Consider the following 17,778-nt stretch of genomic DNA (forward strand, 5'->3'; position numbering starts at 1 on the left):
AAACAGTACTCTATATATGAGACATGCTTCTATTGTTCAATGTGTTGGAAAATTTCATATTTTTTAAACTTACTAAATAGACTGTCCAGCCTACTGTACCCAGTCTTGGATTGTATGTAAGCAATTTGTGTTTCCCTTAAAGAAAATTATTATTTTGACTAAAACAATATAATTTCTTTTTTATTTTGTCAAAAACTGATGGAAAGCAACTTTGGATCTTTGATTTTCTTAATACCTAAATGTCTGCCTGCCTGTTGGGCTTTGTCTTATTGTAAAATTTGTTATTGCACAAAAGGAAGCTTGTGGATTTTGACATATTTGGAATGCTGTACAGTGTAGCGAGGAATGCTCAGACCTCTACATTGGAGAGACCAAACAGCCACTTCATAAACGCATGGCACAACACAGAAGAGCCACCTCGGCAGGACAAGACTCAGCGGTTCATCTGCATCTAAAGGACAAAGGTCACTCCTTTGAGGATGCCAATGTTCACATTTTGGACAGAGAAGACAGATGGTTTGAAAGAGGAGGGAAAGAGGCCATCTATTTCTCTCACCCCAACCGGCCGCAGCAGATGTCCGCCCCTCCCTGAGCCTGGTTCTGCCGGAGGTTTCTTCCTGTTAAAAGGGAGTTTTTCCTTCCCACTGTCGCCAAAGTGCTTGCTCATAGGGGGTCATATGATTGTTGGCCTTTTCTCTGTGTCTACCGTACAATATAAAGCGCCTTGAGGTGACTTTTGTTGTGATTTGGCGCTATATAAATAAAATTGAATTGAACTGAATTGAATTGAATTGAATTGAATCTATGCCCACTGTGAGCGACCATATTTGAACAGAGGCGGTGGCTTACGACACCAACTGTCTGCCATCTACAATCCAGTTCTGAGATCCCTTCCCTTCCTTAATACTCACTCACATCCTGGGCCATCTGACCTCAGGAAATCTCATGATAGGGTGGGGCTAGGTTTCACAATGAGCTGACCTACACCCGTTTTCACACCTTGGCTCGTGTGATTAGGTAGAGGATCATTAGGGGTCCATTGTCCCTTTTGGGGGGACCCTCTCATAGGGCTTAAATCTGGGACTCTCCACCGTTTGACCCTAGAACTGAAGAAGCTTCTCGGATGAGAGGTGAAAACAACTTAAAGAAGTCCAGATGCTTTTCTTTCCAAGCTCCTTAGACGACATATTTGGAGCTGTTCATGTTTTCCCTCTTAACTTTTTGCCTCCATATGTGCTTAAAAAGCTGAGCTAAAAACAAAACACATCACAAGTAGATGTTCTTGACTTCCTTGTAGACAGTTATTTGGCTCTTTTCACCCCTGGAGGGACATAAGGCACTTCCACTTGTATCTTTTCTGAGATCATTTGAGATCCATGAGGAATCCATTGTGGAAGGTGTTGATATTGTTCATTAGGAAGGACATTGCTGTTATAAAGTGAGTTCTTAAGCTTTATTGCTCTGACTTTCTAGATGGGCTGGAGTTACAAATGCTCCGCGTGGCTTCCCAAGCCTTGGACTTTATCACCAGATGGAATTTGCTGATGCCATTAAATTACTGATTCCCAACATGGACAATGTGATTTTAACAGGCCTCTTAGGTCAAGTTTGTCTGAGGATTATGTGATTTTACTGGCAGCTCCTGTAAATGGTAAATGGCCTGTATTTGTATAGCGCTTTTACTACCGTAGTAGGCGTAGTCCCGCCTAGGGACCCCAAAGCGCTTTACACACCCAGTCATCCACCCCTTCACACACACACATTCACACACTGGTGGAGGCAAGCTACAGTTGTAGCCACAGTTGCCCTGGGGCAGACTGACAGAGGGTCGCGCCATAGGCCCTTCTGGCCAACACCAGTAGGCGGTAGGTGAAGTGTCAAGGACACAACAACGGAGACTGTCCGGCCCGGGGCTCGAACCGGCAACCTTCCGATTACAAGGCGGTGCTCTGATACAAGCAGTTTAATTCTGTTTACATGCTACATTGTGGGACGACACCAGTTGCTAATGCTATCGCTTGTTCCTGCTGTTTGTACTGTGCCGTTATTTTTCATTCTCCCATTGTGCTCCACTCCAAGCAGGTCAGCAAATGTGCACTGAACGTGCATGTGACCTGAAAGCTATGCCATCCAGGATTCCAGACACATTTCCCATTCTTCCCAAAACAACTGATGGGTTAATGAACACAGCATAGCACATAACGTCCCACCAAGCATTAAGGATATCCAACACAGCTGCTGGAAGGCTTTCATGCAGAGCGGGCTACTGTTAATCATTTCCCACCATGTCATTAAAGGGGCAGATGTAGTCATGCAAAGGACTTCTCTTATTGGCTTGGCGCTAAATGAAGTGGGAGCGGGATGCTGGGCAATTGTCTCCATGGCTAAAGAAATGTTTTGGGTGTCAAGCTACATACAAAAATAAGATAGGATAGAAAATATTGCAGAAAAAATGTGTACTTTTTTCTTCTTCTTTTTTTAGAAATGTAGAAAGTAAAAAAGGTAAAACAACTCATATTGTGAACTCCTGCAATTTAAACCTATTTCGTAACCCTTTACAAATGAAACATAAGCAAATTCAGTTTATGGAACAAACTTCATTTAGGAGAGTTTAACCACACTCCCTGTAAACATTTTGCAAAGCTAATATTGACCCAATACAGCAGTTCTGTGTGACCTAAAGTGGACAGACTTTTAGTTTGAAAAGGAAGGAAGTGTCAGCTTGACACTCCTTGATTACAGCGCCTTTTCTCAAAACTAGTGAAAACTAGGTTAGCACCAAAAACATGCGGTGGGTTTAAATTTAGGTCTGCAAATAAAAAACTGCAAACTGTAAAACACAATTGCTGAATGAAAATTGAAGTTCCAGTGACAATTTGAGTCAAGGAGGGAAAGAAGTTCTAGAATGGAAAGTGACATTCTAAAATAAAAAAATGTAGAAGTTCTAATTTGGAAAAAAGGTTAAAAAAAAAAAAAGTAATTGTGTGGGATTTAAAATCGAATGAATATAACTTTACTGGAAAGTGACGCTCGAGAATTGAGGTTGGAGTTTTTAAGTAGGAAGTAAAATTCTAGAATACAAATGTAAAATGTTCCCTTTCAAAGTGCTGATTTGAACTAAATGGAACTTGGAATTTTACAATGAATACATAGAAACACTTTACAACTTTAGGATGAATTCAAATGTCTAGAATGAACAAGTTACAGAATGGAAGGTAAATGAAAGCTTCAAGAGTACCTTAGTGAAAGGTCCAGTTATAAGGGCATTTGCAGTAGCCAATGACAGCTTTTTAACAAATGACAACACAAAACAGACTTTGGTATAAAATACTTTAATAAATAATAGTATTGTTCTAAGAACAAACAAAAAAATTCCACTAACAAACCAAGACTTTTACCAAATATTGTACAAAATAATTACAATGTTCTGCACATTCAGCCCTCCGTGTGGGGCTAACAGAAAGTAAAAATTTACTGAGAGAAAAATTATTTGGGTTTTCTATGAATGCATCTGCATTAACAAAAAATATTGAAAAAAAAATCATCATATTCATCTGCAAACAGTGACGATAACTGACCCCCAACCCCCTCCTGCAACTGCTGTGGAGGTAACACTAAACATTTCTCTTCCTGTGTGTTCTTAGTGCAGAAACAGACTGGACAACATCCACAACAGTCAAACAACATCAACAGTAATACAACTTGTTCCCTTCATTAGACCAGAGTAGATACACACAGGGAGAGGCGGTACATTAGGATACAGACACATCTATTGCAAGCAGGTTCCCATTCACACAACACACTGTCTGTGATGAGGTTTCAGTGTCTTGCTAAACAGCACTTCCCCTGGGTGGATGATTACCGTGGAGTTGTTTGAAGCTAACACCATGCTGCTCTGTGCAGCATCTCTGCTGTCAGCAGACTGTAGAACTATAAATTTGTAACTCACATACTAAGAGGCTCAAGTGAGACTGGCAGCGGGGCTTTTAAGTTGTTTGGACCCTGCGTCCTCTACATACTGAAAATAGAAATCAGATGCATCAGTGCTGATTAAAGATTCACCAAAGTTTTCCTTTTTGCCATTTGGTGTCCAATAATCTCGTAAGCAGCATGTGGCAGAGCACCTCAGAACCGTCAGTCAAAAACTTTCTTAACTTGAAATTATATTTCCATTCTGCCAGACATGAACAGAAACACATCATTTATAGCATACAGCGCTTCGCCTTTGCTTTTGACAAGACAAATATCAAAATTCTTCAATTTGCTTGCCTGCTGTGATGCCAAAATGATGATTGTCAAATGTCAGTACATGCATTTCTGTAGGGAGTATGACATTAATGAATTAAGAAGTGCTTTCGGGAACAGCTTTACTCGTTTTGAGTGATGATACTGAGGAAAACCTGAACAAAGAAACCTAGATCTGGATCTACTCGGATTGCTTCAAATGTAAAAGAACAATGTGGATTAGAAGGTAGAGATCAGCAGTTATGAGTGAGTCATTAAGTGATAAATGACAATGGTGTGTTACAGCAAGTCCAATGTGGAGAAAATGAAAGAAAATACATAATTTAGCAAAAATCCAACAGAAAACTGAGCAAATACATAAATTAGAACCTATCTGGATACAAAATGGCATAAAATCAAAATAACATCAGTCATATTAATATATTTTTTGGAGGACTGGCTTTATACTTAGCCCTGAACACTGTGATAATGAAATTCAGGGACCGAAGTTTAAAAAGATCAAATGGACCCCCCCCCCCCAAAAAAGAAAATACACTACAAATTGAATTTGTAGAATTAAAAATATCAAAAGTAATAAAAGGTGACTATTGCAAATGCTCATAAAATTTCACTCTGGAGGTCTCCAGTGAGATGAAAATGACTGTTAATGATGGAGTTCCTGTAGCTGTAGCACTGATGACCCAGCTGATCCTCACAGCCTGTTCCAATGGCTGGCAGGTCTGGGATCAGCTCTCTAACAAATAATTCTAAACATAAAGACAAACAATCAACACTTAATTTCTCTTTAAACAAGTTTTCATGACTCAGTGGGACCACGGGCACTGAAAAATCTGTCTAAAACCTGTTGTAGTGTCAACAGACACTGATAAACGGAATGACATAATTAAAAAAAGAAAGAAAGAAACAACCACAAAACAATCTTATTTTTTAGAATAACTATGATACAAAGCATCACTTAAGTTATTAAACTCAAATATACACAGCCATTTTTTATATTTACATATGTACAATGCAAAGAAGAAAACAGCATTTACTGCGATCGAGTTGTTGTTAGGACTTCTTTCCCTTTTTGTGTATTTAAAATCTGCGTACAGTCTACAAGAGGAAGGAAAGAAGTAAAAATAGGAGCTGAAGGCACTTTTCTACTAAAGCAATATGCTGAAAAATAATCATGCAGACTTGCAGGAAGTAGTGCCAATTATTTTCAAATGATATATAAACCTTTAAGATGTTTATGACTGTAAACAAACAAACAAAAAAAAAATCATGCCAGGCATTATACAGTGGTTACTTTGTGCCAACTTTCAAAGAACTTAAATATATATATAAAACTTGTTTTTAGTATTTTTTTTCTTTAAATAAAAACACATGATTTGAAGACAGTGTAGAAAAGGCCCACAGGTGTGGGCTAAGGCAGACAGGAAACAAATGCACCACGCCACGCAGTAGAAACGGCGTTAACAGCTGCCAGCCAATGACGTTCAGTTAAATCTCCAAAGTTTCAAAGAAACAAACGTGAGCGTTAGTTTTTTTCTAGTGAAGCAAAAAAAATAAAAAATAGAAAGAAATGTGTGTAAACAGAAAATCTAGAAATGTGAAAAGAAAATTCTTGATTTCAACAGTGTAACAATCCAGAAATCCCGAAGCCGTGATGTTTAATTTTCATGCCTCTTTTTTTAAATTTTTTTTTATAGTAACATCTGTGCTGCAGAAGAAGAATTTAAATAAGGCGAGGCAAATAAAAAATATAAAATTAAAGCATCTGTAATCTTCACTTTTGGTGCTTTTAAGAGTTGAAAAGTCAGTGACATTGAAGACATCGCAGTTTCTTCCTTTTACTCAGACGGTCCCTCCTCTTCCTGTGTGGGGTTCACACGTAGTGATCTTTAATGTCCTCGCTGAGTTTGGCGGCATTCAGGTTTTTACACCGGTTGTCTTTGGGGCTGTACGCTGTCCGGTGCGGCACCTTCAGCGGACCGCTGCGCGTTGTACAAATCATCCCTCCCTTACCCATCATTCCCCTGTCCTGTGTTATGGTGCACTTCTGAGGCGGACACTTGTCTCCCATGCCCAACGCCCTTTCCTCGTCTTCCGCCTGATCCCCCTCGTGCTCCCCGTCCTCCTCACCCTCGGCCCCATCGCACGTCCTGTCAGAGGGGCCCATCAGTTTCTTGCATTCATATTGAACGTCTTTGTCGCGGTTATCCTTGAGAGCGTTGCTTCGCAGCGGCTCCAGCTGGTTGTTGACTGTTGTCTCCTCAGATCGGGCCGCTCTCTCGCGCTCTTTCTTCCTCTTGCGGGTCCACCAAACGCAAACAACGATGCAGAAGATCCAGAGAACGCTGAAGACCACACACAAAACTGGGACCAGGTAACCTGAAGAGGAAGGTTTAATGGGATATTAGGAGATCATTGCATTTAAAGATGTTACAAAGATATATCATACCATCGGCAAAATTAAGAAAAAAGCATGTACCTATTGTTTTGTACAGAATATAATAACTAAATTTGACTAAATTTGGAACCGCTTCAGTTTTTTCTTGCAGATCAGAGGCCAGAGAGTGATTGTATAGAATTTTGTAACATCAGTGTGATTCGTGATTGAGCAACACAATTTTAAGTGATAAATTGAACAAAAATGCTAGTTGTAGCAAATATGACAAAAATACGGTAGACTAATTCTCACAGAGGAACCGATGTGTAACTCACCAACAGTAGGGCACTCCACCACCACCTTCACTTTGACCTCAACCACTGCCAGAATGATGGTGCTGTTCTGGCGTTTGGACAGCGCAGTGGTGATAGCGCTGGCCACCTTCTGGATCTGTCCACAGTCGCCGTCTTTCGATCCTCCATCCTGCTCAAAAGACTACAAAGAGGAAGAACAGGAACAATAAGATTTATTTCTCTTTTTAATTCAAAATAACTTGTTTCGCCGTTTAGATTTGAATATGTGGTGGGTATAGCTCAGAGAAAGTTTAGTGTTTTCATAGCTGATTGCAGGAATTAATGGTTTCATTCAATTATGGTCCTGGAAGACACTTGCTTTTGTATAATCCTGGATTACATGAGAACATCTCATTGCATTTATTTTTGGTTAAAATCACATCATTTCTGTGCCTCTTCTGAAAGGTTCATCGTGTCACGTTTAGTTTTCTACTGCCAGAAAGTCTGATTCTCACAAACCAAACCCAGAAGATAAGCAAAACCAGAACCATCGTGACAAGAATAACAGAGAGAGTTCCAATCAAATCATGATCCCTGCACACACTAAAATATGTAATGCACATCTTAAACATCTGACAGTTGCTTTTCATTACAGGGGACACAAATACTCCCTCAAACCTTTCAGTGCTCTTTGAATAGAGCTTTTCAGCGATGTAAAGAAAAGCTGATTTGTAGGTAAAAGGAAAAAAATTTGCAAAACACAGATTCCCTCAGTGCAGCGGAGAAAGAAAAGAAGTCCCATTCGCCAAATGGTCAAAGTCTCGCTCGAGGCCATGTAAGAAGACAAAAAAGAAGAAGAAGAAAAAACACATTCATCCGTCAGAATAAAAGAGATTCTCCTCCCAACATCTGGCAGGCTGTGAACCCACGCTGGGGGTGGAGTTAATTGCCTAATAAGGTGCTGATGGTGAGAACAGAGAGGTGGAGTTGGGGATGCAGGGCTGTTGTTGGGGGATTAGCTGTGTGCTGTGTAGTTCAATTAGGACAAACAATAGAAAAGAGGCCAGCTGTGCTCCCTGCTCGCCTGGGGACAAACACTCCTTTTTTCTTCTCCTGAGGAAATCAGCAGCTCATTCACACACCCAACTTCCAGACTGACTGACAGATCACATTGCAGAGATACTGAGCTCAGTGCACAACGTGCATGCTGTAGACTGCAAGGAGATCTTTTGGGGTTCATCATTTTCTCTATATATTGTTTACTGTGTGTGGAGGTCCGAGTTTGCTTAATAACACCCAAATACTCTTGAAGGATTTATTTATTTATTTATTTTTACCATATTTTGTTCCAGTTTGGAGAGGAAATGTATCTAACACACTTGACAGCAACATGTGCTCAATTCTAGAACAATCACTGTTCTAGTGTTTAAGTTCCTCTTGTGCCAGAAAGCGGCTATCCTGAAGCAGGAGCTAAAACATCCCAATGCTGGAGTTCTAAGAACTTAGTTGTAATTTTGGGCATGTAGACAGGACTCCCTCCAAGAGCTGTAAGAAGAATCAGTCCACATCCTCTTACACTATTTCTACCTAGCGGGAAAGGTAATCCTCAGCAAAAAAAAGCTCAAACAGAAGGAAATAATTAATTTTTTTTGCAATTATTTGGGACTATCTTGAGCAGCGGATGAAAACACATTTAGTGTTTAGTTCATTAGTGTTGGTTTGTGTTTGTCCAACCCCAACTGGTCACGACAGACGGCTGCCCCCTCTGGAGTCCGGTTCTGCTAAAGGTTTCTTCTTGTTAAAAGGGAGCTTTTCCTTCCTACTGTCACCAAGTGCTCGCTCAAAGGGGGTTGTTTGATTGTTGCAGTTTTGTCTGGGGTTATTTAGGGTCTTTACCTTACAATACAAAGTGCCTTGTTGTTATATAAATATATGTATACCACATACATACATACATATATACATATATATATACACATATATATATATATATATATATATATATATATATATATATATTTATATTTATTAGGGGTGCAACGATATTCGTATCGATATTGAACCGTTCGATACAGTGCTTTCGGTTCGGTACGCATATGTATCGAACAATACAACATTTGTAATTTATTTTATCAATTTTCCTTCTGACGATGCTGTCTGTGTTGAGCGCTCAGTGAATCTGTGTTCGACTACTCCGCCTAGGCTGCACTGTCGAGCGCAGATCCACTGAGCGCTCCACACAGACAGCATAGTCAGGAGGAAGAGCACAGGGCAAGCTAGCGAGACAGAAGTTAAGCTCTCAGCAACATGGACCTCCCCCACTCTCATTCAGATCTGGCGTTTGGAATTATTTTGGTTTTCATGTGACGTATGACCCTGAAGGTAAGCGAGTCATGGACTAAAGTAAAACAGTATGTTGGATGTGCCATGCAATGCTCAATTACATTGGTGTGAACTAGTGTGTTAGCGCAGTTAGCTCGTTAACGTGTTGGCCGTCTAGCCCCATGCACGGAGCGATCGGCGGTAGCTCGTTAACGGAGATTTGCCGTGTTGTGGCGCTAACGTCATTTCAACGAGATTAACCCGAAAGCACTAGTGGGAACACAACGAATATGACTGCACATTTACGCCGACATCATCCTAGTGCAAAGACAAAAACAACAAGCATGCTACTAACTTTAGCCGAGTCATTTAGACAGCTGTTAGCACATGATTCTCCTTATGCTGCTGAGAATATAGCCCAGAAGAAGCGGATAGTATAGCTTTTATTTTGGAAAGAGACATTTCTCTGTAATAAACTCTCTTTTCCAAAGATGAGTGATTCCTCAATCAGATACAGGGCTTGCAATATCGCTAGCCCGACGTCCCGGAGCTAGCGATTTTTTCAGTCGGGCTACCAAAATCTATCTCTTCCCTGCCCGTCGGGCTATTGTAGGAAAAATATATGTCAATGCTTTTGCATTCTTTCAGAAATGTAGCTGGGTAATTATGTCATTGGCATCGGTGAGCCACTGTCAATATGTGACATATTGAAGTCGCGTTTGAATTTGCGCTTGTTTTTTTGCTTTCACTTTGCAATCGTGCGAACTGTGTATAGAGAGCGACAGCACTGATTGGTGAGTGATGATAATTTGTGCACCAATTCCTCTGACATCGTCTTATTAATCGTTAGCTTACTATGCAAACATGACAAGTGAAATCTCCCGCAGCAAGCTTAAACATGTGAGAGGTTGATCACGCAGAGAATCGCTGAGCTTATGTGAGTGCCTGTGTAAAAGCAGCAGGAGAAGTTATGACAAATCAGACTATAAGGCAAAAAGAAAGTGCAGCTTTATGGTTTCATGGACAAAAGAATTTCTGTGGCTGCAATATGATGAGCTAAATAACCAGGGCTGCACATAAGTGGTCCGCAGGTGCGCATTCGCTGTCAAAATAAAAAACACGCACAAGGGTTAGGGTTAAATTTAAAAACTGTACTTTTGAGTTAAAATATATATTTATAATTTTAATAAATGACAAATTAAAAAGGCATGAACATTTTTTTTGTATCGAAAAAATATCGAACCGTGACACCAAAGTATCGAACCGAACCGTGAATTTTGTGTATCGTTGCACCCCTAATATATATATATATATATATATATATATATATATATATAAAACTCAACTAAATCGAATGCATGGCTACAAAGACAGAGGAAATTCCACCAGCGCCTCCAAAAAGCCAACAGCATCGAGCCAAACGTTTGCGATGCTATCAGCAGACAGAGCGCTGACTGGTAGAAACGCTGGCTTGGACAGTAATGGGAACAACAGTGGAATTCCCCATGAAGAGAAAGAAGCACAAAAAATTGTTAAAATTAAAAACAGTTTCCAACACTCCACTACAAAAGATTTCTTATGTATGATGACTGTTTTTTCCATGCCAAGCGCTAAAGCAAAGGACCAACACAGCATGAACATAAACAAGTGTTTCCCACCTTACTAGTTTTTCCATATTTGTATATAAATTCAACACCGCCACACCTACAACAAGCGGACATCAGTCTGCAAAGGTCTGTGCAGCACCCATGGACAACTCTGTGATGAGCATGCCTGATGAAACAAATCGAAGTAAACACTTTCAAATATTTGGCCACAACTTCTTGAACATCCCTCAGTTTTCCTTAAAAAACATTTGAAGAGGCCACAACATGTTCGAGGGGACACAAACCAAGACAAACCACTCGTCCCCACATGCATTCTGAAACACAGGCATCGCACTTCTTTCTCCGCTCAGGTTAAAGCCTGCACTCAGATCATAAAGATTTCACTCGCACGTGAAACTGAGCGGTGACATATCACTGCAACACAAGTCCGCAACAAGTGGGAGTGGAGCTTTTTATTTTTTTTCCTCTTTCTTTTTATGAAAGCCTTGTTGAGGAGTTTGGGTGGATGTCAGGCTCACCACTCCTTTTCCTGTATCTGTCGCTCAAAACAGGCCTGCAAACATCAGAGGAACAAAAACTAATCCCCTCCATTAAGAGCTTAGATGTGACTGATTCCCTCAAGTCTGGGTGGCCGAGAGTGAGAAATACAGAAACTAAAACAAAGAGGGGGGAAATTATAAAGGAGGGCAAATAAAAGCAAGCAAGGGAGACAGATGGGATCAGACAGATTGTGCAGATATTAAAGGAGAAGATAAAGAAGACAGGGAAGGAAAAGATGCAGAGGAAGAAGAAGAAATATGCAGAAGGAGAGCAAGATCGGCAAGTTCCCAAAAGTAAAGCTAAATTTTAACCAGATGTTGTTAAAAGCATCAAATACTTCTTTCTTTCCTCTCTCTGTTTTCTAAAACAAGGACGAAATAAACCAAAAATAGAAAAAAGATCTGATTTTATTGTCCTCTACTGGAAACAATTTGCAGTGGGGGGTTATGTGCGATTCAATAAAGTGGAAGAAGAAAAAAAGGGACAAGTGAGGAGGAAAGACTGGGAGTTCGTGTAAGCAGGATCAAAGATCAGAGAGGCATCTCCACAGAATCATGGTAGTGGGTGGATGCAGTAGCCATAATGGGGGATGAATTATTTGCATAAAGATACATATTTCAAACTGAAGAAGCTTCTCGGATGAGCGGTGAAACATCTTCAAGCAACTTAAAGAAGTCGCTTTTCTTTCCAAGCTCCTTAGACTATGATGACCTGTATGACTGAGAACCTTCACAGACTTTCTAAACGTTTCTTTCTTCCTTTTCCTGTCTTGGAATCATCCTAAAACTTCTCACCAATGCTCTTTGCTTTTTCAAATATAAAGGCACAAGTCAGTCTTACATTGTGGGACAAGTGCACACAAGTGCATGTGTGTGTGTGTGTAATAATTACCAAAGCGACTTCCACGGCATCACTGGTGGAGTAGGACTGGTCACAGAGGATGAGCAATGCCCGCTCTTCAGCAAGCGTCCGAGTCACGGGGAGATACCTCAGCTCCGAGCAGATGTTCTCCACTGTGGTTCCCTGCGGCACACGGACAACACGGGTGAACAAATTCCTCTCATTCCTTTTAAGTCTTTCTTACATGGATTCAATCCGAAAGCATCCCCCAGCAGGGGGAAAACCTTGCCTCATCAGCACTTTGTCAGAGGAGCAGATTTGTTCCCATTCAGACATGCCCGACAGGCATGACCCAGACAGCCAGACAAACTTTTCCCCTCCCCCTGCTAAGACTCAAAGTTTTTTGGTCAGTACAGAGCTGATCCAGCACCTGTCCCTTTGTAAAAGTGTCCTCTATATTAAAAGCCATGTGTTAATATTAATAAAGTCTTGAAATGTATGGAGAATACATTAAGAATCACGTTTATGTGAACTGTGCCTGCAATGTAAAACCACAGATTTTTGTTCAGTGCCACTAAAGCATAAGACATAAAAGGCTTTTGTAACTGGACCCACAGACCAAGCTTAAAAAAATTCAGAAGACAACGATTCAAGTTCCTACTTCTGTATGATTTACTCACCTGTGGCACTTTGTCCTTTTTAAAGATGAGTGTGATGTGAGCACAGTTGTTATCCAGATAGCCGCTGTTAGGTTCACACTGGGTGTGCAGAGGTGTGGGGGGGTCTGGCGTTGAGCACACCCCCCACTGATGACAGGGTGGCGAGAAGCAGGTGAGGAACTGGTGCTCCACACACTCGTGACCTCCGGGGCAGGACGGAAGGTTTGCTTCGGGAGGCGGAAGAGCCTTCGGGAGGATGCAGAGCTTACGGCCACATCTCACCTAGAGGAATTCAGCGTTCAGAGAGAGGGTCCACACCAAACGCTCAGTTAGCTAATACCGAGCTAGCTTAGCTTTAGCAATTACGATTCATTCTCGTATTCCTAACCTTGGAACAATGAACATTCCCGTTGACACACTGGCATGTGTTACATTCCTCCTCCCAGCGGCTGCCGTGAGGAAACTGTAGGTCAGTGTGACGGCATGGCTTCCCAAGTCCGATGACTGGAAAGAAGAAAGAATTAAAGCAACAATTGAAGTTGTCAAATGTAATCTTAAATGTAAGTTATAATCCTATAAAACTGCTGGAGTTCACTGTAGTCACATGAAAGCCATAGAGCTGCCCTAGGTAGACATATTATTCTCTCTCCTTTTCTTCTGTCATATACAGCACCTACTATCAGAGTAGTGAATGCTTACATTAAAAATGGTGGAAGTTCAAAATAATGATGTCAGTGTATGCCGATGTAGTCCTGCAAGCCAAAAGCTCACTCCATTTCAGATACTTTTTCTATTTTTAGCTCTGCTTGATGTCATAGACAGAGGATATTGCAAATATGGTTGTCTTAGCCCCTCCTGCTTTTAAGACCTTGTGTTTACTGGGGACAGCCAATCAGAAGACAGGGAGCTTAAATAGAGGGCCAAGGGATCTACGTATAGGCTTCAGACCCAAAGGGCACACAAAGGGTGCTAAATAAAGACAAACGTTTGTGAAAAATGAACAAACAGCTACTCTGATAAAAGGTCCAAGCAAAGAAATATTGGAAACGAGCATAATAGGTCTTCTTTAATAAAATGATTCAAATCTGGTTTACGTCTAAACCATCATCTTATGAACCTCTATAAACAGCTATTTATTGTACTTACAGTCTTGGCAGCGAGGTCCAGCATGTCCTGGAGGACAGAGACAGCGGTAGCCATTGATCTCATCCATGCAGGTCGAACCTTCAGCACAAGGAGACGACTGACACTCATCGATGTCTGAAAGAGAAAACCGCAGGCAGCGTGCAGAGAATTATTAAACTTCTAATGCCCACCATAGACCAGTCTAGACAAGTCCCGGTGACTCACTGTAACAACTGTGAGTGCTTTATTTAAAAAGCAAGCATTGTAGGCATTGTTAGAAAAAACTTTTCAGATTATAGCGCATAGAAAGTTGAAAACTACAACCTAAAAACATTAAGAACTAAAAAATATTTTTAAGTACAGATATTTCTTTCAGTGTTGCATTTCTCTTTTGAGTGTTTCTCTACTTAAAAAAAAAAACGTCTCAAATACCGGTTTGGTTTTAAACTCTTTAAAAGAATAACGCTGAACGCTTTGGTTCAGCGGGGGCTTTTTCTGAAGAGCTCTCTCCCAGAAGGGCCACGGGAGAGCGCACAGACCTGTCTGACAAACTTCAGCTCTGACCTCGCTCGGTGCAGAGGGGAGAGGTTAAGACGGTCTTCCTGAAAGGCTTCCTAATCTGTCGCCCTGAAACAATCGGCTCACGCTCCCTCGCTGCGGCCTTTCACCCCTGAACCCCCGCCCATCTGACCCCAGCCTCATGCCCCCTTCCAGTTCCCAGGGACTCACTGATGCGGCAGTCCGGTCCAGCGAATCCTGGAGCGCACTCGCAGCGAAACCAGTTCACACCATCCACACAGATGCCACCGTTGTAGCTACAAAGGAGACAGGAGACAGATCCAAACAAGTCAATCAAAAGTGGATTTAACCTAGAAACAAATATTCAGTTTTTGATGTTAACAAAAGCTCTCTGAATTTTTTTTGTACTTGGTAAGTAAATAATCTAATTTGACCCATATAACCCCGCCCACACACACAAAAGAGATAAGAAAATGTACGCATAGCTGGAAAATGGGTGAACGGGTAGATATGTGTAGCTTAGTAGTCCTGATTTATCCCACGCTCTGCTCTGTGGGTCTGCAGAGCCTCTCAGGCGCAGCAGGATGAAGCTGATCCCAGATCAATGTCCAGGCTTCATATGTAAATCTGCCCAGGCCACATACCGAGCCCCCCCAAACACCCCTCAACACCTTCACTCCTTACAATGTTTCCCAGGTCGAGGTCGGTGAATGGTCAGAGGGGTGACACTTCACACTCTCCTGCACTTCTCCCCCTCCTCATCCACCGCCTTCTCCAAAAAACCAAAACCACCACTAATCCACCTGTCAGTCATTGAAGGGGAGGGCAAGGGGGAGGGAAGGCTTTTGTCCAGGGTAGCCTCTCTGATGTAGAGAATCCCAAGATCTCAACAGTTTGTGTACTCCTCATTTTTTCAATAAATTGCAAAAAACAAAAAAATTATAAAATGTGTTGTTTTGTGTAGCCAACCAACCAACAACCTCAAACTCATTAACAAAAACACATCACATACAGATTTCCTTAGATACTGATATATTGTAGCACCAATACATTTTTAAAAATCATTAGAGGGCAAAATATTTCCATATCTTACCAGGGATGAGGATTGCAGTCATCAACATCTGCAAGAGGAAAGACATAATTAACTTTAAAACTTGAAACCTGTCATAATCCATAGGTGAGAATGAGTGAGTTGTATAAATGTATAAAAAGCATATGTAACTGATTTTATCCTGATGCTATAACAGTATATAGACATACGTTTTTTTAAACACACAGTATCTGCATGTATCCTGGTTAGTAAGAGAATGTAAGAAATACCCAAAACTTTGCATACTCTGTGAACATGTGGGTCCTTCCCAGCCGTCTTTGCATATACAAGTGTAGGCGTCTCCCCCTCCAACACATGTCCCTCCATTTTCGCAAGGACTTGAATCACAGGTGCTGTTCTTGGCTAAAAAAAACAAATAAAACACAGTAAAAAATTTTTTTTATAAATCATTAATGTAACTCTGTGTTTTTGCAGTGAAACAAAAGTGATGCTGGTGTCTCACCCATGTTGCAGGTGCTGCCACCCCAGCCTGAGTGACAGCTGCACAGGAAGGAGTCTCCGTGGTCATAACACGTTCCCCCGTTACTGCAGGTAGTGGAGTCGCACTGGCTCTCGCCTACACCGAGATGGCATGGGGAAAAGATTTTAAGCTTTTGACGCAATGCAAAGTGTCTATTTAATGAGTTGGCTCGCATGTTGAACTTACGTGAGTGGCAGGTCTTTCCTTTCCAGTTGTCTACACAGTTGCAGTAGAAGTCATTAAGCAGATCGACACATTGGCCTCCATTCTGACAGGGGTTCCTGCTGCACTCGTTTACGTCTGGAAAAGAGTCAGACAGCAACTCAGTGCACTCGTTTTAGCTACTGATTACCGTCCTAACGTAATCAGATAACATGTGATAATAGTTTGGTTCAACTCTTCAGCAAAAACTCAAGCTTCTCTAGCCCCAGGCATAGTCTTGGCAGAGATTATAGTATTTTGCACTCAAAACTGTCAATGTTTATTTCACCAATAAATTACTTCTGTCTAAACCTAACCCTTTTCCTTTCAAATATAATATAGACTGTCATCTGCAAATGTGTGCACTGTCTGTAAGCACATAGCCACAAAATAGATTTTGAGTCTGTCAGCTGGCTTGATTGTTACATTTTACACCTGTATTTATCTCAAATCTTCTAGTCCTCTGCGAGATCCTCAAACTGCTCATCATTCCTCTTGTGTCTCCCATGGCTGTGACTCATAATCTGCATGACTCAGCCAGGCTCTCCTTTACAGCTTGTACTGTTGAGCTACACCAACACTGAGAAAAATCCACTCCTCTGCCACACACCTACACACACTCACCAACATCACAGAGGCTGCCCTCCCAGCCGTCTGGGCAGAAACACTTAAAGGAGTTGATCTCATCGATGCAAGTGCCTCCGTTCTTGCACGGAGATGATGCACAGTCATTAATGTCTGCAGGCAAAGAGAGAAGAGTTCTTTTAATACCCTGTTAATTTTCAAGAAAAGATCAAAACTGTTGATTTTTGTCTTTTACATTTTGTTTATTGAGATTCTTTCTTCCTTCTGCTGTAGACCAAACTAAGTAGACCAAACTAAGACAGACATGATTGCTGAAGTGAGAGTTTGAATTACCGTAAGAATTATGTGGTTCCCAGTGATGGTAACTGATGATAAATATAGTCAGTGTGTGTGTGTGTGTGTGTGTGTGTGTGTGTGTGTGTGTGTGTGTGTGGGTGGGTCAGCTAATAATGACTCACTCTCATGGCAGTAGGTGCCAGTGAATCCCGGATCACAGGAGCAGCTGAAGTTCCCAGCCGGCAGGCTGATGCAGCGGCCACGCGGTCCACACACATTGGATGAGATGTTCCACACCCTCTTTTTAGTGTCGTTAGTTGTGACGGCAACAGTGCAACTATCAATCACTTGGGGTAACGAAATGAAAAAGAGATGATCAGCAAGGGGAGCACTTTGGAATTATTTGTCACAATTTTCTGATGAGTACATTTTTTAAAAATGTGAAGATGCTGGGTTACCTTCACATTGGTTGGTCTTGCAGTGGTCCTTGAGCTCTGAACAGGTTTTGCCCTCATAGTCATCCGGACAGCTGCAGTAGAAATCACCGGTCAGGCTGTGGCACTGAGCCTTGTTCTGACACGGGTTTGGGCTACAGGGGTTGTTCTGCAACTTCAGGAAGAA

At 41.4% G+C, this 17,778-nt stretch overlaps 1 protein-coding gene across 2 annotated transcripts in view; it reads right to left on the reverse strand.

Moving 5' to 3' along the window:
• Positions 1-3,321: 3,321 nt before the first annotated feature.
• The window catches only part of LOC308389126 (protein jagged-2-like), a 52,111-nt gene continuing 37,654 nt past the window's right edge, over positions 3,322-17,778 (reverse strand). For both annotated transcript variants that reach the window (XM_080870281.1, XM_080870280.1), the window contains 14 exons: positions 17,616-17,766; positions 17,340-17,504; positions 16,921-17,034; positions 16,282-16,395; positions 16,078-16,191; positions 15,861-15,977; positions 15,618-15,645; positions 14,735-14,820; positions 14,027-14,140; positions 13,269-13,384; positions 12,902-13,162; positions 12,273-12,404; positions 6,955-7,114; positions 3,322-6,621 (listed from right to left, as the gene is read on the reverse strand). In XM_080870281.1, the coding sequence (XP_080726407.1) occupies positions 6,116-6,621; positions 6,955-7,114; positions 12,273-12,404; positions 12,902-13,162; positions 13,269-13,384; positions 14,027-14,140; positions 14,735-14,820; positions 15,618-15,645; positions 15,861-15,977; positions 16,078-16,191; positions 16,282-16,395; positions 16,921-17,034; positions 17,340-17,504; positions 17,616-17,766 (2,178 nt within the window). In that variant the 3' untranslated portion in view covers positions 3,322-6,115. The remainder of the gene's footprint in view (positions 6,622-6,954; positions 7,115-12,272; positions 12,405-12,901; positions 13,163-13,268; positions 13,385-14,026; positions 14,141-14,734; positions 14,821-15,617; positions 15,646-15,860; positions 15,978-16,077; positions 16,192-16,281; positions 16,396-16,920; positions 17,035-17,339; positions 17,505-17,615; positions 17,767-17,778) is intronic.

The sequence above is a fragment of the Rhamphochromis sp. 'chilingali' genome (assembly GCF_963969265.1).
Source record: "Rhamphochromis sp. 'chilingali' genome assembly, chromosome: 21".
Classification (NCBI taxonomy): Eukaryota; Metazoa; Chordata; class Actinopteri; order Cichliformes; family Cichlidae; genus Rhamphochromis; species Rhamphochromis sp. 'chilingali'.